Raw genomic sequence first — 22,097 nt, 5'->3', positions numbered from 1 at the left:
AAAAGGGCATTCAATCCTAAGAGAACAGCAGAAATTTCAGAACGCAAAGCGGAAGGAAAGTAAGAAGGTAGATGCATGGAAGAAGATTCCAGAACAAGTCCAACATCATCAAGAGCAATCCAAGCAGAAGTCATGGAAGAAGGCGAAGAATCATTGGCAGGATGGAACGAACCATCTGTGTACAAAGATTGCACCGAAAGTGGTAAAATAGTGTCTTCCATTCTATCGATTCTATCCTTAAAGAGAGGAGAAAGAGCGGGAGACGCGTTCGAAAAATGAACAAGAGTCAAGGAAGTCGCATAACTCCATGAAGTAGATAGAGTAATGGGAAGATAAGCCGCGAAAACTTTGGCATTTCTGGTAGGATAGCCCACAGTATCCGATAGAGTTACATTAAAAAAGCATTTCTCGCTATTACAGCGTTGTCTGATGGCAGATTTCATGGATAAGGCGGGAATGTTAAGAGCATAACCGGGACAAGGGTCATAGGATCGTTCATCAGCCGAGGTAGATACAGGAAGCCAATGAGACATAATAGCCGAGTTTTGTTTCTTATAAGTGATACGCGCACGACCAACAGATAAAGTTTGGGTAGCAGAGTCAAGAGTAATAGCCCATTGAGGATAAAAAGAATAATCTTTAACAGTATGATCTAATAAACAAGGAGAAGCTAAAGTAAAAGAAGAATTAATAAAATATGAAGATAAAAGTAAAGTAGAAGAAGAAGAAGAGAGAAAATTATTATTGATAAAAGTAAACCAATTAGGGATTTATCCTTTACGACCAACGATGCCAAGATAACGAAGGTCAGGCCAATTCATAAGATAACGTCCACAAGGGGAAACCAACTGAACAAGCACAAATATATTCAAGTTTTTCCAAAGTTTCCAACTCGATTGAAAAATGGAATGAGGTAGAATAGATCGGAGTGGCAGAGCAGGTTGTAGATCATGCCTCGGAGGCCGGAAGGAGAGAGACCACGTGATGTTCAAACGCGAAGAAAACAATAACGAATTAAACAAAGTGTGCGTTCGCAAAGAAACGATCTGTGACCATGGTTCTAAGTTAATAGTAGTCGGGCAACTTTCAGCACCCAAATATCTTTGAAGATAGGAGATAGCATAAAGGGCAAAATCTTTGAAATCAGGATGAGTGAAAATTTTTTGCCAAGATGCAATATGGGAAGAAAGAAAGCGATAGAAAGCATTTTGAATTGAAAAGGGAAGTTTGAGAAATAACAAGGACAACGGGGTAGTCGTAGCAAGACCAGCTTTTCTTCGAAGTACTGAAAACAGGGGACGACGAATTGATTGAATAGTACTTTCAGAGAAAAGGGTAGTTTGAAGACGAAATTCCAATCGCGGAAGAAGGACAGCATTATAGAGATAGGCCACATGTTGTGCTAATAATTTCTTCGGTCCCAGGAGAGCTGCCATATCTTTAACCATGGAACGCGCTTGTTTGAGAACAAAATCAGAAGAGGCGGATAAAGAAAACCAAACGCCTAAAAAGCGAAAGGAAGCATGCAAAGATAAAGAGGAAAGGGAAAGAGACAAATCAGAGACTAAAAAAGAAGGTGTAAGATCAAAAATAATCTTTGAAGAAGGGGAAGAAGATGAAAGAAGAACATATTTAGCTGAATTAGCTTGAACATTATTTAAAGTATAAAATTCAGCAGTAATAGAAAGACGGTCTTCTATTCCAGATTTTGAAGAAGCAATAAGTGTAGAATCATCCATAAACGTTAAATGTGAAATTGGTAAAGAATGTTGTTCAAATTCAAGTGGAGAGTAATTTAAAAGAGCTGAAGATTTTAAAATAAAAGGATCTCGTGCTTCTTGATTCAAAACAGTGAGTAAGGGATCCAAATAAATAACCCAAAGAAGAGGGGAAATAATTTCTCCTTGATCGATACCAACACGTACTCTATAAGCAGCTGTATCGCCATGACAAGTAATTATCTTATTATTTCGTCGTGTAAAAAGATTTAAAATAAAACGCACTAAAAGTGCAGGGATATGTAACCTATCTAAAGCTAATTTAAGCATATTTAAATCCATAGAATCAAAAGCTTTAGAGATATCTTGAGAAACGATCCATAGTTCCTGATCATCAGTAGAGTCATGTTTATGTTGATGAATAATCGCATCCAGCATTTTGAAGGGACATTAGTAGAACCACCAGGTAAACCAGCAAAATTACCACCTTGAAGAATTTTATTATCAGCAAGGATGTTGGAAAGACGATTCGTGACGACCTTAACTACACATTTTCGAACAGTTTCCAGAAGGGTAATAGGTCGAGTGTTCTTAAGTTGAGCATCAAAGTCATGAGGTTTAGGAATAGGATAAACCACGGCTTTACGCCAGTCAGCAGGAATATCACCACGAGAAAGGCAAGTATTGGCAAGTAAAAGAGAAAATTCCAAGGCTTCACCGGACAAGTGTTTAATCATCTCATAAGAAATTTTTGAAGGGCCGGAAGCTTTATTATTTGGCATGGAGGAAATCACAGCAGACCATTCTTGTAGGGAAATAGGCGCCAAAACAGGATCATATAATGAAGCAGACACATTTGTAAGAGGAGTGTAAGCTTGTTGCCATCGGGCGGGAAAGGAAGTGATGGAAGAATAGTGGACCAACGGAGGAGAAACAATTGATTGAAAATGAGAAACAGCCGCATGTTTAATATCCGAAGGATCCGTTAATAAAGTAGGAGTTGAGTCCAAAACGACCAGAACACGGTCAAGAACAATTGAACGTTTTTCTACTGATAAGGCAGAATCGATAAAGCTGCCGAGCGAGTTCGAAAAGTGTTCATCACGTAGTGCAGTATAATATTCCACTGAGTCCGTAAGGTGTTGGGCGAATTTAGTAGATAAAAAACCAGAAACTAAATTCTTCTGTGATCGTAAAAATGATTTAAATACAGATGCAGGGGTTGTAGAATAGGTAGGAACTGAGTAATCAGGGAGTAAGGATGCAAGATTTTCAAGATGGGAGGGCAAAGCGGCAGTCATTTGCGCAATCTGAGTAAGCCGATTAGAATGACGAGTAGTAAGGCGATATAAAAATCGATCTAAAAACTTGTTAATAGCAATAAGTTTAGTTAATTCAGGAGAGTATGAATGTCGGTGTGTGTTGGAGACTTTTTGAAAGGGTAAAGTTTCAATAGCAGCACTAATTATGGCAGCTTTCAATGCATGCCACATACGATCAAGAGAAAGAGAGGAGAAATCAAAATTGGGGCGATATTGTCTATTTAAATAAACTCCAAGAGAATCATCTACTTCAGTGGTAAAATTATTCCATTGTTCAACTGAAGTGGAAGCGTAAGAGAAAATAGTACGCAATTCTTGTTTTTGTTTAAGACGAGATTTAGCCAAGATAGCCAGGCAAGAACTGAAGTCAAAAACAGTTGTAAGAACTTTGTGATCGGTAAAAGGACGATCAAGGAGATCCGGGCAAGTAACCACTTGCGAAAAAAGACCAGGGGCAGGAAAACCAGGCGAAGACCAAATATAATCCAGTCTAGAAGATCCATTATCATAAAAGAAAGTGGGATCAGGACCATTTGTAGAGGAGTGAGCTTGATGATCGGTAAAAAACCGAGAAGAAAGCAAGCGAAGAAGCTTAAAATGATTAGGTGAATAATTAGAATGAGCGATTACATCAGCATTGAAGTCGCCAAGAATAACTACAAAATAATTATTAGCTCGGGCATAATTGAGCCAAGAAAGAAGTTTGGCAATAAGGTCATTGCAAATAGATTGATGAACAGAACCAGAAGGGGGATAATATATAGAAATAATAGAAATTTTAGTTTGATGAAAGAACAAGTCTAATTTAAGAAGTCGACCGTTCCAAGGATCAATTGTTTGAACATGTTTATGAAGGGGATTACGTAACAAAATACCAACACCATCATGAAAGCGAGAAGAAGAAGATGAACAAGCCCAATAGGACTTGAAGTGATGTTGGGAGTGTTCATTTTTAAAAATAAATCTAGCATTTGAAGGGGAAAGACGCGTATCATTAATAGATAAAGCACCAAAAGAGGAGTGGAGAAAAAAATTAAGCAAATGTTGTTGTCGAACTGGAGAACATAAACCATTAACATTTAATTGACCAAATTTAATAAGGGGAGAGGGGTGAGGGGAAAAATAATGTTTATTATTGTCCATCATTATTACACACTGATAAATCGGTAATAAAAAAGGGGGAAAAAGAGAACAATTATTGATTAGCTTGGCCTTGTTGCCGAGCTAAGATGAGGTTGTTTTGTTGGATTCCTTCTTTAATCGAGCCAGCCAAAGAGGCAACAGTATCGGAAAGAGAGGAGAGACGCTGTTCCATATCAATAGGGGAGGAAGGAGCGACGTTGGAAGGTGGAATGGAAGCAAAATAAGGAATCGGGGAAAAACCACTTGTTGATTGCAAAGGGGGAGAATTAACATCAACGAGGATGTTATTATCAGTTCGATTCACTGTATCATCCCATCCTTGCATAGAGGAAGGGATGTAGGAAGGAGGTTAGCGACAAAAGGACCAGGAAGAGGAGTACGAGCAGCCATAGCAGATTCCAAATTAGTGATGCGGCTGTTCATAGAAGCAAATTGTGTGGTAAGAAGGGCTAATTCTTCAACTACTTTTTCAAGAGCAGCACCAATAGATTTCCAATCAGTAAGCACAGTAGGAGGAGCAGGGTATGTAACATCCATGCCATCAATATAGTAATCAAGTTCATTTGCATCGGGAATACGACGACGCTTGATTATTATTGTTGTTATTAACATTGTCGCGATTCCATGGTCGATATTGAGAACGAGAACGAGATTGTTGTCGGTTATTAGGTCTGGATTTAGAACGATGGCGAGAAGCATTGGTACGGCTTTGTCCATCATTATTGTTATCAGGGCGGGCAAAACGGTTATGTCGTTTAGCAGGATGAGAAGGAGGTAGATGCTTATTATATAAAGCACGTAATTTATCATTAGATTGCCAAGGGCGAGAAGGGCGATTAGGTCTAGATGAAGAACCACATCGATCAGGGTTACAATTAGGGCGACCACATCGATGACAAAGAGAAGTGACTTCATCCGGAGAATGCCAGGTAAGGCCAACTTTTTTGAGGGCACATGAAATAGATTTAGCATTTTCCATAGCCGTTTCAGAAGCAAAATGGCAATAGGCGTAAGGTTTGGGATTGTAAGAATTCATAGAGAAGGGAACATTGATAGATTTAGCGGAAATTTCATCGGCAATTTCAGCAAGATCAACCGCTATAGTGCCACGCGGGAGACTGGCAAGTAAAGCAACATAAGCGCGTCTTTCAGCGCGTTGTTCGTGAGAAAGTAGCGGGGCAGATACGCAAACAATGTCCTCCACAAAGGACGCCCCAGGTAGAGTCGAGGTTCTGTAAAGCACCAGTAGATTCAAAGGTAATGTATGCAGTACGATAAAGTTTAGATAAACGGGTATGGCAACGAGTAATATTGCCGTAACGAGAAAAGGTACCACGCAAAAGAGCGTCAGTTAGAAAAAGGGGATATCGGTAACCACCAGGGTACGCGCGTGTTCATCAGCCTTAATAGCCTGGGGGTCATATGCATGGAAATGCAAGCCAAACAAAGAATCCATAGGGGAGGCTGTGGCGTTGTCAAGATCTTCCTTTTTTCGGAAGTGGACGATGATCCTCTTCAAATCGTTGGATCCACTACACGTGGCACGACTACCATAAGAGGAGTACAAGGAAAGTTGTCGATCAACCATGTCGCACGCGTCACGGTTCGAAGCGAAGTGATTCCAAAAGCCATCGACGTCATTAGGAGCGGCTGAGGCGTAGAAAAGTGTAGGTTGAGATTGTACTGCAGCTTGGGACGCGTCCGGAGAGGCAGCACGTTTAGGGAAGGAGACTGCGGGAGTAATTTCAGGGCTTTTGCCTTTATCGTTGTTGTTAGCAGGGACGTGTTGCGAAGCATCGAGAGAAGAGGTATCGGGTTGAGAAGGTATCTCAGCGGAAGTTGTCTCAACAGGGCCAGGAGGCGTGAGAGGTTTATCAACATCCATGACAGAGTCTTTAGCACTGACTCTGGTACGTTTATTAGTAGAGGTGGTCGAAGGTGGAGTGTTCGAAGGGCCAGATATAGAGGAACCTTGACCAGAAACGTTGCCTGCTGGAGAGCTAGAGGCAGGACGTTTAGATGTAGTATCTTTGTTAGACTGGTTATTTTTCTTTTTGTTATCTTTACCCATTTGTAAAGTATCGTAGTAGTTATCTAAAATAAAGAAATTATAAAGAAAAAGTAATAAAAAACTCCGAAAAAATTTTTTATTTTTTTCGTAAATATTGTCAAGTGAGCAGAACGGGAGAGAGTTAGTTTTATCCTTTTCCGATCACTGGCTGACGAGTTATTCAACAAAATATTAAACATTGGCATTATAATATTTCTTGATTTACGTGATTTCCCCTGCGTACCCTTCAAAAATGTCACGAAAATTCACGTGACATTTTTTTTGTCACATCTGTCACACCCTTCCTTGTTTCCATTTTTCATAAGTATCTGAGGGACTTTGTTTTTTTCGAGTAAGTAAAAACCTATTCGTCACACCCTTATTCGTCACTGTTTATTTTCACGTGTTAGTGCATAACGCCATAATGCTGGCCGTTTTGTGACATTTTTGAAGGGTACGCAGGAGTAGTCGATTTACGTTTACTGCACCATTTAACATTTTGCTAGATTTCTCGGTACCTAGTGATTGTAAAATAAAAAGACGATTTATAGCTCGTTGGAATCGCCTCATCGAGACGAATCGAATGGTGGTAAGCTCATCTCTCTGTGATTAATATTGACGGAGTTATTACTTAAAAACCATTTAATATTTTTTAATTTCAGAAATTAATCTAGTGATTGTATTTCGATGTATCTTATACCATTAGATTCGTCTCATCAAGACGAATCGAATGGTAGTAAGATCGTCTCTCTAGGATCAATATTGGCAGAGTTATTACACAAAAACCATTAATATTTTTTTAATTTCGGAAATTAATCTAGTGATTGTATTTCGACGTATTTTATACCATTAGAACCGTCTCATCAAGACGAATCAAATGGCGGTAAGATCATCTCTCTACGATTAATATTGGCGAAGTTATGATACAATAAAGTTTTAAGTATAATTCTGACTAAAATTATGTTAATTTTTGGCCAGAATTATGATATACAAATATAAGAAATTTTTTATATAGTCACATCTCTTTATAATCACCAAATATGGACTGTCCCAAATGTGTGACTATAAAGAGAGTTGACTGTACTACTCTATTCTAGAATTAGTATTATTATAGTTTTTTTGAATTTCTTAGGGATTATCAGATACTTCATCAATAGTGGATCTTTCATTAATTATTGTTGAAAGTCTTTTAGGTGTATTTCGATTGGATTTTCTTCTAATATAATCTTGAAGAATAAGAGTTATTTCATCATCTTCTTGCTCAACTGCAAGTAAAGTGGCTGTTCGTGCTAATCCCCATACACGACCATATAAATTTCTTTTATGAACAGCCTTTTTAAGAATAGGAACAGTTATTGGGATCGTGACAGGTTTTCGTACAGATAATGTATTATTGTTCCTTCTTTATTGTTAAATATTACTTTTTCTTGCAGGTTTGTCTTATCTTGGTAAATATCCTTATACCATTTCTGAGGTATCATGCTGATATGAAATGCTGCGATTTTGGAATTCATCATAACACGAAAATAGTGACGACATATTATTCCCTTTGAAATAGACTTGAGACAAGAACACAGGTAGGATATTGCATTGATAATAATAATGAAATGTACATGATTTTTTCTTTCACTTCGTATATCTACAACTTTCCATATTTCTAACACTTCTTCTTGTCCTATTTCTTCGATCATAGCCTAAAGTGTAATAAAACGTGCGTCAAGTTGATCTTTAATAAAACCATTCGATGATTTATGAAGATTTTCCTTTAATAATAGCAAGGTATTATTTAACACTAAAGTATATTGCAACTCAATTATTTAGTAACAACATACCTGCTTACAATTTAATTCTTCGTTATTGAGTTCAATTATATTTGCAAACATTGAGATATTTCTGTCTTAATTGTATTATTAATAGGTTCAGTAAGATATTTATCAAGAATTTTTGTTACTATAGAAAACAAATCTTGCCCAGTCAACAGAAGAAGTATTTGTTGTAGTGGCTTGTTTGTATTTGTAAAACTGATTCCATCACTCTTCATTTTTTAGCCTTGAATCAAGTGATCAGCAATCTCACATAAGGTACTATTAGCTTTTAATTGTTGCTTTATAATCCAATTATAACCTTCAACTCTTGCAGTACTTTCAATACCAGCCATGAAAATTTTATGAAGGTATGCTTGAGCCCATGATTTAGAATTTTAATCTAATGTACGTAAAAGAATGTCTTTTGCCATTGGATAATCAATAAGTAATTGGTTCCATCTTTGCTTAAATAGTGGTTCACATAAACTATTGCGGTATTGATAGAACTGTTTGATGAAATCGTCCCATTTCTCACCTAATTTTGCTTTCAAATTTTTAGGTAAATTTTGCACAATATGAAAAATACAGTGAACTGGATATGTTTCAGAAAAAATGATTGGAATTGCTGCATCAAGAGCTGGATCAGCATCAGTAAACATAACAATTGGAGCTGTTTTAGTTGCTTTTTTGATGCATTTAAGTATCCACACATGTGTATCAAGAGATTCATCACTTACTAATACTTGACAAACTAGACAAGATTTACATTTATTATCGATTATTATGAAAACTTCCAACGGCATTTGATACTGATTTGTTCGAGCTGTATTATCGTTGATAACTACATCATGATATCTAAGCCACAGATCCACCTGATCTGAAGACATCCAAAGAAGACAAGTTAATCTATTGTCTTTATCTAATTCAAAATCAACAATCCAATGTAAGTCTTCAGCCTTTTTTTGCATTAATGTTGTAAGTAATGCAGATGTGTCATTATTAACTTTATCAGCAATTTTGTACTTATGAATTACGTTGGCCAGGCCTTGATCTTGAAAATGCAGATCTGGAAACCGGGCTTTTAAAAGATTCCTTTGTGCTGTAAGTGTTAAACTTCCATACTTTGTTATTAACAAAATTTCGTTAAGTGCTTCATTAGTAAATGTTCGATATTTTGTTGAAAATTCTTGAGTTTTAGGTATAAGTTCATGATTATGTTGATTAACAAATGTTGTAACCCCTATTTGTGTTGTTTGTTCAGGAAAGGTGAGATTTATATGCCATGGACAATTTAATTTTTTTGTTTTGGTATTCCGTTATGTTTCCTTTGATGCTGCTTTTACCAATTTTTTGGACTTATATTTTTCACTGAATTTACAAACTAAGGTTCTTTTATGAACTTGTCCTTTACTATTTCGTTTCATTTTATATTTAATAATTGCAAATCCATTTCTAGCACCATAATCATCAAAGTAGTTATCAACTTCGTCCTACGTATCAAATTCGATATCTTTATAATATCCTCAGTTTCAACTATAAAGATCAGATATTTACTATTAGTTAATACGTATAAAGATAAGAAAGATACATACGTATTTAAGATGTAGTTAATACTTGTTAAATTGTCACTATTTTCTTTATCTACGTTAATATATTCATTTACATTAATATATATATTTAACGCCTTCCATTTCTTGTACAATATTATCAATATTAACAGCAACTGGATACATATCCATTAGACTTATAGTATCTATTAAAAAGGAAGATACAAAAAATTCTTTCTGAATAATAGTTTTGGTTTGAGTTTTTTTTAGTTGGTATTAAAAATGAGAGAGAGAAATAAAGTTGTTTGTTTGTTTTTATTAAACGATGACTTTACTAGAGATATGGGTTTGTTTATGGCATATTTTTTTGATTTACATTAGGAAATGCGATATATCTTAAGTTTTGCTTTGCATAAAAATCTTTCATAAACCTATGAGGGGTTAAATATGTCATATATTTTGGTTTACATTAGGAAATGCGATATATCTTAGATTTCGCATTGCATAAAAATTTTCATAAAAGTATAAGGGGCTTTATTAGAACATTTCGAGAAGTTTATTTATATTTTTTCGGAAATGCGATGCATCTTAAATCTCACTTTGCATAAAAAATTTGGGTCATGTGTGATCATGTATTTTTAACCAATTAGATTACACTTTATATATCATGTTAGATTTAATTGGATCACCCCCGCTAGATATACATTTATCCTTATTTTAAATAGTTTTTGCTTTTTCTTATTATAATTTATATATAATTAAGAGAAATTTACATTTATATTTAAAAATATAATAAATTAACTTTAAAATTTAAATATTAAATTTATATTATTAAGTGGCAAAAACTTAAATTAGAAATTTGAAATTAATCCAATTTAAAAATAATTTTTCATTATTTTACATTTTTATTAATTCAATTCTACTTATTAAATTTTGCAAATATTATTATTTATATATAATAATATAATGGAATTAAAGATTATAATAATCATTTTACATAATAGTAATATATAATTGGATTCTTTGCAATAGAAAAAGGGGAAAATTGCTAAAACAAAATTTTTTTAGTTAATGCTAATTCTGGACAAATTAAATATTTAAAGCATTTTTAGTATATAAATATAAATTTAATTTTTCTGTTAGTTTCCCTTCTTAAAGTCCAATTATAAGAATTTATTTAAAAAAAATAGAAAAATTTTCACTAATTAAATAAAACTAATATAAACAAATATTTAAATTGATTTATTTTATTATTTTTATTAACAAAATTTTAATATTTTTAAATTTTAGCAAGTTATACTTTCAATTAAAACTTGTGAAATAACATATTTTTCATCATGTGAAACAGATGAATGAACCTTAATATTATTATTTCCTTTTTGACTAACATTATGGATCATTAAATATGGCTTTTCTAAAATAATATTAATTATTATATTAAGAAAAAAAAAATCAAAGTATTTAATAAAAAAATTGTTAATAATAATTATTCATGCCTTTAATTTTACTTATAGATATATCTTTCCATGTAAGACGATAATGAGGAAATAATGCTTTATAAGCTGCTTCTTTTAAAGTCCATCTTTTTTTTTAATAAACTTAATTAGAGACAAAAAAATCAAATAATTAGAATATATTAGAATCTTACCTAACAGCCAAGTATTTAATGATATTATTATTAATCATAATTTTATCTTGTTTTGAATTATTTTGTGATAAATTATTAGCACTAATCAAATTTTTTTTTTGATTAGATAAAAAAATATTAAATTCTTTTAATTCTCCATCTGACAAAATTCTTTTGGAAAAATGTAATAGGGATGTTGGTTTGCGTGTTAAAAGAGCTTTAATACGTGATAAATGGATAATATCTATTCCAATTCCAAGTATCATTTTAATATAACAAAATTTTAAAAAGCACGACTTTTTTAAAAAAAGATGCGGTGAAATCACGTGATAACTTAAATAATAAAACGAATAAATATTTAATACATATGTATGGTATACCAATATTATTCGATATAATAAATATAATAAAATTTAAAATTTACTTTTCCACTATTGTATAATTTCAGAGTTGTCTGTATACAGTAGTTTTATTATACGTATACTGTATTATGAAGACATAATCCATTTATGAAATATATATAATCATAATCATAATAAATAATAATAAAAAAAATAAAAAAAAAATTAATACAATGAGCAAACCATACAATTATTTATGCTACATGGTAAATTTCTCACTCATGTTCATTACATGAGATCTAAACAATTAAGATGATATTAAATTTAGCAAATTGTTTTAGATTATACATGAATTTTTTTTAGAAAAGGAAAAAACTTACGCGCTAAGTTGAGGTTTTTGAGCATATTTAGTTTTGAGAACCTCACGAATTGAATTCAATAATTCTTGATATGTAGGATGTGCATTTTTATTTAACCTATAATAAATTTATTTAAAAAAAAAAAGATTTAGTATTTGGATATTGATAAATGAAAATATTATTATATTACTTACGATGTGACCAAAGCATGTGACATAGCGCCAGTGACTACCTGTTCACCTGCCATTTGTGCATCAGCGGAAGTTTGCTCATCTTTACATCCACTGAACATAATGACATCAGCAGGGCTTCCCTTTGTCTCGATGTTCTTACGACGAATTTTCTGATACTCAGTTGCAGCATTTTTAATTTCTTTAATTGATTTTATAACACCACCTTTAATATAACTAAAACCTGCATTTATAATGCTTTTGCTTCCCAAAGAAAGAATGTTTGATTCTTTGACAACACCACGAGTGGAATAAACATATGGTAAATCAAGTACAGTTCCCGAATGACAACAATCGAATATAACAGTCAACCTTACTCCTAAAATAATCACATGATTTATTTGACGCATAATTTCGAGGAAATTTACAAAAGAAAAAAAAAATAAAGCTAACCTTTTGGAAGGGGGGCAACCATCAAAGCGTGCAATTCATCATCAATAATTTGTCCATTTGTCATAAAATCAACTGGCATAATAGTTTCATCATATCCATCTTCTTCATCCCCAGCCTCATCTTTAACTTGTCCTCCATGCCCACTATAATGGAAAAAGTATCTACAAAATAACAATTTGTAATAATCTCTAAGTTCTTTCCTTTTTGGTCAATTACCACAATCTGTTTTACACTCACGAATCGTTTTCTTGTGGATCGTGTACAAGCCATTTTATTGCTTTAATAATATTTTCTCTTGTCGGAAATAATTCCGGATCTAATTGTTCATCGGTTAGTATTTTCATATTTGATTCTTCAAATCCATAATGTCCTGTCAAAAACTTTTTGATATTGTTGACATCATTGATACAACCTTTTTTTTTTTAAAAAAAAAATATGGATTAATTAATTCTTTTTTTGACTGCCGGAGCCTCTAAAAAAATAAAAAATTACCCCTCAATTGATATTCGGAATGATAATAATTAATTCCAATTAAAACAGCTCTTTTACGTCCTGTACAAGTTGATGTCTGAAAATCGACTTTTTCGGTTGGTTTAACAAATAAACTATAATCATCCGGTAAGTCTTCGTTTGGTTGCTCTTGTTTTTGATATTTTACTTTTTTAATTTGACCATGAGAAGGCACGCTGGTTTCTACATATTTCTTAAAGAAATCAGAGGTAAAGGGATCCTCATTAAAATGACTAGTAAATTCTTGGAAGTCTTTAGGAATATTACCGCTACTACTACTACTACTATATGACGTAGTTGTTGTGGTTGTGGTAGTAGTTCCGTCTGGAGAAGTATAAGTTTTCGTTTCTTTATGAACTGACATGATAAACTTAACTTCCAAAAAGACAAAACTTTACTTCCTTTTTATATGTTTTCCACATATATGTTTTCCATATTTGATATCCATAATCAATTTCACCAAATTCATACTATTTATTCATCTGTTAAACCGGTATGAACTGGAACTTATTATTATCTTGTATGATGCACATTTGTGAGCCAAGAAAGATGGCAATTTGTAAAACGTGGTACTGTGAGTCTGTGATAGCTGACGTGCTTGCAAAGATCGGCATTTTTTGCGGATCATACATAAGAATAAGATCTAAATTTTGTGGTACGTGGTACGTACCATCAAAAAATCTTTTTATCAGTAGATTTCCATCACTTTATTTTAATTAAAATGACAAAATATTTTATTCAATTTGCTCAATGTATATGATTCTCATTGTGTTTACATTTTTTTGTTTGGTTAAATTAATTAATTGATATATTTTTAATTTAGCTCATGAAGAGTTTCGTTTACCTGAACTTGAATCTTTAGCACAAATTGAAAATGTAAAAATATCATACAATAAAGAAGAATACAAAAATAATGTAAGCAGTAATATTTTTTAAAAATTAAATAATCTAATTGAGATATTGAATGTGATTTGGTTAATTTCTAGTGTCCGTTTTTAATCATTGAAATTGATAATGAAGAAGAAGCAACTAGGCTTGTTAAAAGAGCAATTTTAATAAAGTGATTAATCAAATTTAATTGATTATTTATTTAGCATTTATGAAATTAAACTGATTAAAATTTTATAGGAATATATATGAATTATGGGGAGTGGGAAAAATTTATGAAGATGTTCACACTCAAGTGAAAGCCAAGCCTGAAAGATGGGTAAGCAATACTCGTCTTTTTATTTGGAAAAAACTTCGTTCTGATTTCTTTCTCCTTATTAATAACAGCCGGCGTATGACTATAAATCATTTAAATTTATAGTATCGGCATTTGGATCGACATGTTCATCGGATTATCAAATCAGAATAATCGATTCATTTGCGTATTTAGGATTTAAAGGAGATATTGATCTAAAAAATCCAGAAGTGACATTTGGTGTATTAGAAGATTATGGGTTAGATTCTGTACCGCCACTAGAACCTTTTATGATATATTTTGGAAGATTAGTATGTATTAGGTTACACTATCATGAAATTTCGATTAAAGCAAACTTATTCTTTAATTTGAACTTATTTATTTGCTGTTAGATTGCTTCAGGGAACCGCGACCTTATTCAAACTTTTAATTTGAAAAAACGAAAGTATATAGGAAATACATCGATGGATGCTGAATTATCATTAATAATGGCTAACCAAGCATTGGTACATGTTTATCATTTGTAACTTTCTCTGGGTTAATTTTACGACTAACATTATAATTTTTAAAAAAGGCTGTACCGGGTAAATTGATTTACGATCCGTTTGTTGGTACAGGCAGTTTTCTTTTTACTTGTGCACAATTTGGATCTTTTACGATGGGATCTGATATAGATGGACGGCAAATTCGTGGGCAAAGTAATTAAGTTTTTAATTGAATCATAAGCGGAAACTTGTTGAAAATCATTTTCAATTTTTTTTTTTTGGTGATTAGCTGATAGGTCTGTAAAGTCTAACGTGGAACAATATCATTTACAGGGAAAAGTCTTGGATACGCTTGTATTTGATATCTGTCATCATCCATGGCGGGATAATCTTTGGTTTGATGCTATAGTAACAGATCGTAAATAGATAGAATCTTCTTAAGAGTTAATATGCATTTGTAGGGGAAAATTTAATAATAGTTTTTTTTTTTTGTAATAGCTCCATATGGTGTTCGAGCAGGAGCGAAAACATTAGGAAGAAAGAATCCAACAAAACGACCATTAACTATTGATGGAACACACGAGTAAGGGAATGTTTTAATGTTCAAGGTTCATTAATTAAATAATCATTTTATTATACGTACTTTAAGGGGGAAAGATTACTATCCACCAACAAAACCATATGAAATGTCTGAAGTATTGTCTGACCTTTTGGAATTTGCTGCGAGATTTTTAGTTCTTGGAGGAAGATTAGTGTATTGGTTGCCAACACTAGTAGATGAGTGTGTACTCTTTTATTTTTTTTTCAAACTTTAAGTGCGCATATACTGTATTTATAACTATGTGATGATGCGAAATATAGATATTCAAGTTCAGATTTACCGGAACATTCATCAATGAGACTTGTATCAAATAGTGAACAAAATTTTGGTCAATGGTCAAGAAGATTAGTTACAATGGAAAAATTTAAAGATAATATCATAGGTGAACGTACTAATATACATAACGTAAGGGGGGTAGATAATCTTTCTTCTGTATATAAGAAAAATGATGTTAATTCTAATGAAGCAGAAACAACAAATACAAAAGAAAAGAAAAAACCTGGACATTATTTATTTAGAGAAAAGGTGAATAAATTACAGTAATTTTTGTTTAATAATACCTTTTTTATTTAATTTTTTTTTTAAAAAAAAAATTAGTATTTTTCTTCTAAATCCGATAAAAAACAAATTTGGACAAGAAATAAAGATCAAAATCGAGATGATGATACAGACAATACTACATAATAACCTGTAAGCAAATCTGAAGTTGTTGCTAATTTTTATAGCGGTTTATGAATTTAATTGAACTTACGGATTTTGCATTTATTGATGCTTGTGGTTTTTGGAAGAAATAAAATATTGTGTATTTTACTCTTAAGTTTAAATAATTATAAAATAATTATATGTACGTTGACGTAAATGACGTAATATGTGGTTTCACGTGATATTTCCGGTGTCGCATCCAAAATAAATAGACAGATCATTTTTTTTTCTTGATTTTTTTGATTTTTTTTTCTAGTTCTATAAAATTTTTTGGTTTATGAATAAACTTTTTTCTTTTAGGATCTAATTTTAAACCATATTTATATTAGGTGTGTATCGTGGCTTTTAAAAATTAAATATTCTTCTTATATTAGAAGATAAAATTTAGTTGATCGACATTTTTCTATCTTTTCAGATTCATTTACTTAATAATGGAAGAGCAGATAGAGCAAGCAGTAGCTTTTGCGTTAAGTCCCACAGCGGATCAAAGCCTGAAAAGTCAGGTTGGTAGACAGTATAGTTAAGACTCAAAGAATTTTTTTCTAATGCAATGATTTGAGCTAATGTTCGTAGATAGTTGGAGATTTAAGTTATGACGCGTAATATGGTTTAAGAGAGTGTAATATTAATTTCTTTATTCCAATTTTTATGTTGTTTATTTGATTCTTTAAATTAATTTCTATAATTTTATTCCAAGAATAAAAATAAGCTGCTAATAATAACTCTGCATTAGTTGAAAAATTCTTGTAATTATTACTTGAAAATGATAATAATATATATTTTTTAATCAAATGGATCATTTTTTTAAAAAGCTAAAAAAATTCCAATCAAGTGTCCTAATGATGTATACGCATTTCTCGTTTGTTGGTTTAATTATGACATCGATTGTACTTTAGGCTATGAATTTTTGCGAACAAATAAAGGCATCTCTCGATGGTTGGCAATTAGGCCTATCCTTGTTCGTAAGATTTCCAAAAAGGTGTGTCCATTGTTTTTACACACTGAACTGATTAATATAAAATGTAGATTAGATATTATTATCATAACTTACTTTTAATTAACATCGCAGTTACCTTCCATCCTCCCTCTTTTAATATAATATATATGCGAATTATTTTTATCTAATTCAGTACACCAGAAGCTCGTTTGTTTGCTTTGCAAGTTTTGGAAGGTGTGATGCAAAATAGGTATCGATAAATAAATCATATGATCATCCGACGTGTTCTCTTTTTTCAATGTTTGCTTATTTTAACTTTGTCATATTCAGATTTTCAAGTCTTGACAAATCACAAGTCAATCATATTCAATCCACATTAATGGAATTTGTTAAACGAGAATATGTGATCGGGGAGGGCGATGGAGATGAACTTAGCACCGAGCCACAATGTCAGTTATTATAATTTTTTTTTTTTAATTAAATAGTTTATTTTATAAAAATATGAAAAATAAATTTCTTGATATGATTCGAATTTATTAACGTAGACCTAAAAAACAAATTCGCTCACACCTTAACTCTCCTGTTCGTTCAAATGTATCCGTCGGATTGGCACAATTTTTTCGACCAATTCCTGGAACTAATTCAGACAAATACGGTGAATGGAAATAAGACTAATATTCGTGTAGCAGATATATTTTTGAGAATCTTAATTTCAATTGATGATGAAGTTGCGAATATAGAAATTCAGAGAGGAAAAGAGCAAGCGAATAGGAACACAGCAATTGTTTGTATTCAATATACTTTATTATTGTTATTTTTTTTTTTAATTGATAGACACATTAATAGTATTCTCTGATAAATAATACGTGCTATAATCTCTTGCCAGAAAGACAATATGAGAGCAGGTGACGTACAAAAGCTAGCATCTACTTGGTATGAACTGCTGAGCGAATACCGTGTTCGAAATCAAGATATTGCTATTACGTGTTTGAACATCATTGGTCTTTATATTGGTAAATTACTTAGTTATCTCGCGTTTTATTCTTTGCAAGATTAATTAATGATTACCTCTATATATATTTTTTGTTTAATTAGCTTGGATCGATATTAATTTAATTGTAAATGACGCATTTATCGTGCTCTTATATGAATTATTAAATGACACAAGGCTTCGAATTGCCGCTTGTGAGTGTTTGACAGAGGTATTTGCATATTTACTGAGATTTTCTACGAATTAATTATTATTTCATTTTTGTCTTAAAAATAAATTGATTTTTTTTTTTCTAATAGATTGTATGCAAAGGAATGAAACCCGCAGAAAAACTCAAATTAATTGAGATCTTAAATTTGACTAATGTTATGGGAAATTTAGACTTAGTGAGTAAATGTATTCCTGCACTTTATAACTATATTCTATAATTAATTTATGTTAAATTTCTATAGACGGATGATATCGAATTTGTGGAACATGTGGCAAAGTTAACTAATGTGTTAGGTGTAGAATTATGTAAAATTTGGGAGGTAAATAATGATATATGGTTATTTTATGAGTTTATATTATTATCTTTCCATTTCATGATGCTTTAATTATAATTGAAGGCGGACACTGCAACAAAAGCTGCAGCTTATGGTCAAATAGAGCTTTTACTCCCATTTTTACTGAAATTTTTGGCAAACGAGTATGATGACGTTTCTTGTGCTGTATTTTCATTTGTATCAGCTTTACAGGCGATTGTGAGTATTTAAGTTTTCATGCATGTTCAAGCTTTTTGTTTCTTTAATACAAATTACATTATATTTTTAGTTTAAGAAACAAAAGAAGCAGGCCGGCTCTTTAGCAGGATCACAACGTGAATTCATAGATTCATTACTTAAGGTCATTGTCATCAAAATGAAATACGACGATGAAACAGATTGGGGCGGAACAGAGGAAGATGAAGTGGAAGAAGCCGAATTTTTAGAGATGCGAAAAGTTAATATTTATGAATGACCTATTCATTTATTCAGCAACTTGTTTATTTCTTTCAATATTAATTCAAATCATTTATCTCTTATAGAATCTAAAGACGTTTTTTGACGCAATTTATAATATCGATGAACAATTATTTACTTCCTATGTTCATACGGCTGTGATTAATACTCTGGACAAATATCAAAGGGTTGGAAATTCAATTGACTGGAGAGAACTTGAATTAGCTTTACACGTATTGCTGTTGTATGGCGAGGCATTTAAAGGACAGTTGATATTTGTACTAAAACATAACAATGAGATCATTGCGTTTACTCCTTTAGGGGAGATGGTTTCGAAAATGATTCAATGCAGTAAGTATATGAATTGTTATGTAATTTATTATTCGTGTTTATATATATATATATATTTTTAATAATTATGAAAATATTTTAATTAATAATCTTGTAATAGACATTTCAACATATCCACATCCATCAATGCCTTTGATATTTTTTGAAAACGTTGCACGTTATTACCAATTCTTTGAAGTACAACCAGATTGTATTCCCACAGTACTTGGAGCTTTTGTAGATTTGCGTGGGCTACATAACGCTATTTTACAAATTCGTACTCGATCATGGTATCTGTTCCATCGATTTGTGAAATTGCTCAAATCAAGAATGGGACCTTATGTAGAAACCGTATTAACTAATATTCAGGTTTAAATATTAGAATTGAGTGGATAATGGTACTTTTTCGGTAGATTAATAATAATTTTTAATATTTAGGATTTATTAGTTGTGCAAGCAAATCTTTCTTCAATTGATGTGTCAGATGGAACTATAACAAAAGATCAAGCAATGGAAGGAGGATTTGATGACCAAATATATCTTTTCGAAACTGTTGGTATATTGATCACAGTCGACACTATTCCTACTGAACGCCAAACTGAATTTGCAAAAGTAATTTCATAATAATTTGAAATTGTTTAATTGGTCAAATAGAGCTTGTAATTAATAATATTTTTGGCTGTCTAATAGATTGTTATCAATCCTCTGCTGGCGGATATTGAAAGAAATCTGAGTAAAGTAATGTCAGAACCCGAAGACCTTCTTCATGTGCTCCAGCTGCATCACTTAATTATAGCAATTGGTAGCATCGGAAAAGGTTCGCTTTTTTTTCGACATCAATTATTTTAGAGGGTCAATTTAGTTATTTTTTGTCTTTAATTTTCAGGTTTTCCTGATGCCCTAAAAACGGAGGTACCAACTGCCGAGTGGGTTGTATTATTAAAGCAATCTGTTGAAGTTATATTAGTCGCGTTTAAAGCTTTAAGTCGATTCGAAATTGTTCGAGAGTCTGTAAGTTTGAAAATCTCTTTCTTAAAAACAACTTAAATTTCATTATTGATACTTGTTTTTTAGGCGAGGTTTGCATTTGCGAGATTTGTAAATGTACTTGGTGTTGAGATTTTGCCTTATCTTCCAGAATTAATTACTGGATTACTTAATGAGAGCCAAGTTTCAGAATTAGTAGATTTCTTGCCCTTTATTGGTCTACTTTCTCATAAATTCAATGTATGTTTTCGCGATATTTTTTTTTTCCATTTCTTTCCTTATTGATGACGAGCACTAATACAATATTATCTTACAGCCATCAATTTATGATATTTTAAATGAATTAATTTGCCCTTTAGTTACCAAAATTTTTTATGTTTTAAATCAAACACCGTCTGGAACAGATGAAGCAATGCTATTGTTGAATCTTCGAAAAGCGTATCTTGGTTTTATATTAAGCCTTTTGAACGTTGGAATGGATGCAGTCTTTATTAGTGATTGTAAGTTGATGTTACATTTTGATCATTGTACTAGACTCTAATTTATTTCAAATTATCTAGTAAACCAACCGCGTTTAGAAAGTATACTTCAAAGTGTTGTTCATTATGCAAGTGATCCTGCTGACGTGCCATCAGCAAGGACAGCTTTTAATATTCTTTCAAAAACGTTGGTATTGTGGGGTGGCCCTATACAATCTTCAACAAATAACACATCCACTAATTCTGGTCGACCTCTTCCCGGTTTTGAACAATTTATGTATGATCATATATTGCGTATTTGTTTTGAAGTTCCAATGAAGCCTGAATTTTGCATAACTGATGGACAATCAAATTTGGTAATGTGAAGTGTATTTTTTAAAAATATTGAATAGAATATTTTACCAAATTTGTTTTGCTTTATTAGATACTAAATGAAATATCAAGTATACTTAAAACTATGTATTCACTACGAGGACATGAGTTACTTGACTATCTTAGAAGAGTTTGGTTGCCATTAGATTCTGCTGATGAATTTTTACAAGCTTTACAACAATTAGAACTAAAAGAATTCAGAAAATATTTTCAGGTATTTAATAATGATAATGATATTTGAATATTGTTTATATTACACTGATTAATATTTTAATTTGTTATTTAATTAGACATATGTTCAAAGATCCAAATCATGAGACGTGTATAATTTATTAGAAAGTTAATTAATTAAAAAAAAATGTAGTTGCTAAGCTATGTAAAACACTGGTTAATTTGAAAGCATTTAGTTTTTAGTTTTTACTGGATTTCATTTAGCCTTGATATTAAAGTTTAAGCCAGAATTCATTTGTTAATGATTTCAAAATTATTTCTTTTATATGTTTGTTTTCTTTACCAACACATTTTATTTTTGTTTTATTTTTTAATTTCAAAAATAATTTATTTATATACATAATTGCAAATATTTGAATTTTCTTGAATTTGAAATAAATTCAATATTCAGAGTTTCAGACAACTTTTTTATTAATATATGAATAAATAAAATTTTTGGCCGTTATATTAAAAATAAGTTAATGTATGATTTTACAATCATTAAAATTGCCTGTAGAATTATACTATCAACTACAGTTTATGTAAATAAATTCTTTTAATGCAATTAATATTCTGTTTTTTTTAATAATTTTACATATATTTATGAGAAAAATAAAATTTTTCTCTGTAAAATTTTATTCGAATGATTTATCTAGTCCCTATATTTCTCTAATTTGTTAAATAAATTAACATTTTACTATTTATTAAAAATTTTTTACATATGAAATTTTATATAAATTAAGAAATTTCTAAATTTAATAAATTTAATATAAAATTATTTTATCAAGTTAAAAA

At 31.5% G+C, this 22,097-nt stretch overlaps 7 protein-coding genes across 8 annotated transcripts; 2 read left to right on the top strand and 5 right to left on the bottom strand.

The window, feature by feature from the left end:
* Positions 1–4,235: 4,235 nt before the first annotated feature.
* On the bottom strand, positions 4,236–4,720 carry OCT59_023267 (uncharacterized protein; the record flags this gene model as incomplete). Its single annotated transcript, XM_066131938.1, has 2 exons — positions 4,236–4,425; positions 4,488–4,720. The coding sequence occupies 2 exons, from the start codon at positions 4,718–4,720 to the stop codon at positions 4,236–4,238; spliced, it is 423 nt and encodes a 140-aa protein (XP_066006652.1).
* A 22-nt stretch (positions 4,721–4,742) lies between these two features.
* OCT59_023266 (uncharacterized protein) lies at positions 4,743–6,254 on the bottom strand (the record flags this gene model as incomplete). Its single annotated transcript, XM_066131937.1, has 2 exons — positions 4,743–5,415; positions 5,629–6,254. The coding sequence occupies 2 exons, from the start codon at positions 6,252–6,254 to the stop codon at positions 4,743–4,745; spliced, it is 1,299 nt and encodes a 432-aa protein (XP_066006651.1).
* Positions 6,255–7,361: 1,107 nt separating this feature from the next.
* Positions 7,362–8,391, bottom strand: OCT59_023265 (uncharacterized protein; the record flags this gene model as incomplete). Its single annotated transcript, XM_025331514.2, has 4 exons — positions 7,362–7,565; positions 7,655–7,927; positions 8,066–8,130; positions 8,310–8,391. The coding sequence occupies 4 exons, from the start codon at positions 8,389–8,391 to the stop codon at positions 7,362–7,364; spliced, it is 624 nt and encodes a 207-aa protein (XP_025186493.1).
* A 2,402-nt stretch (positions 8,392–10,793) lies between these two features.
* OCT59_023264 (uncharacterized protein) lies at positions 10,794–11,486 on the bottom strand. Its single transcript, XM_066131936.1, has 3 exons — positions 11,234–11,486; positions 11,082–11,167; positions 10,794–10,999 (listed from the first exon to the last, which is right to left on the bottom strand). The coding sequence occupies exons 1-3, from the start codon at positions 11,476–11,478 to the stop codon at positions 10,872–10,874; spliced, it is 459 nt and encodes a 152-aa protein (XP_066006650.1). The 5' UTR covers positions 11,479–11,486; the 3' UTR covers positions 10,794–10,871.
* OCT59_023263 (uncharacterized protein) lies at positions 11,334–13,420 on the bottom strand. 2 transcript variants are annotated; one of them, XM_066131935.1, is made up of 6 exons: positions 13,028–13,420; positions 12,773–12,947; positions 12,536–12,696; positions 12,107–12,461; positions 11,936–12,029; positions 11,334–11,852 (listed from the first exon to the last, which is right to left on the bottom strand). In XM_066131935.1, exons 1-6 carry the CDS (start codon positions 13,407–13,409, stop codon positions 11,829–11,831), a joined length of 1,191 nt encoding a protein of 396 aa, XP_066006649.1. In that variant the 5' UTR covers positions 13,410–13,420; the 3' UTR covers positions 11,334–11,828. The 2 variants fall into 2 exon arrangements, with proteins under 2 accessions (XP_066006649.1, XP_025186495.1); XM_025313780.2 differs by having other exon boundaries at positions 11,934–12,029; positions 13,028–13,418.
* A 346-nt stretch (positions 13,421–13,766) lies between these two features.
* Positions 13,767–16,129, top strand: OCT59_023262 (uncharacterized protein; the record flags this gene model as incomplete). The annotated part of the gene is made up of 12 exons (XM_066131934.1): positions 13,767–13,797; positions 13,869–13,960; positions 14,032–14,105; positions 14,174–14,252; positions 14,321–14,539; positions 14,621–14,734; positions 14,803–14,926; positions 15,003–15,131; positions 15,212–15,296; positions 15,363–15,494; positions 15,575–15,839; positions 15,912–16,129. 12 exons carry the CDS (start codon positions 13,767–13,769, stop codon positions 15,996–15,998), a joined length of 1,431 nt encoding a protein of 476 aa, XP_066006648.1. The 3' UTR covers positions 15,999–16,129.
* A 27-nt stretch (positions 16,130–16,156) lies between these two features.
* On the top strand, positions 16,157–21,587 carry OCT59_023261 (uncharacterized protein; the record flags this gene model as incomplete). The annotated part of the gene is made up of 23 exons (XM_025313782.2): positions 16,157–16,168; positions 16,317–16,345; positions 16,432–16,519; positions 16,913–16,995; positions 17,147–17,203; positions 17,284–17,402; positions 17,499–17,737; positions 17,840–17,966; positions 18,049–18,155; positions 18,244–18,330; positions 18,397–18,474; positions 18,553–18,687; positions 18,758–18,925; positions 19,011–19,275; positions 19,376–19,623; positions 19,693–19,866; positions 19,945–20,071; positions 20,141–20,265; positions 20,329–20,481; positions 20,558–20,741; positions 20,802–21,076; positions 21,145–21,306; positions 21,383–21,587. The coding sequence occupies 23 exons, from the start codon at positions 16,157–16,159 to the stop codon at positions 21,407–21,409; spliced, it is 3,069 nt and encodes a 1,022-aa protein (XP_025186497.2). The 3' UTR covers positions 21,410–21,587.
* Between the last annotated feature and the right edge of the window lie 510 nt (positions 21,588–22,097).

The sequence above is a fragment of the Rhizophagus irregularis genome, chromosome 32, assembly GCF_026210795.1.
Source record: "Rhizophagus irregularis chromosome 32, complete sequence".
Lineage (NCBI taxonomy): Eukaryota > Fungi > Glomeromycota > Glomeromycetes > Glomerales > Glomeraceae > Rhizophagus > Rhizophagus irregularis.
This window is presented reverse-complemented; position numbering and strand designations above follow the sequence as displayed.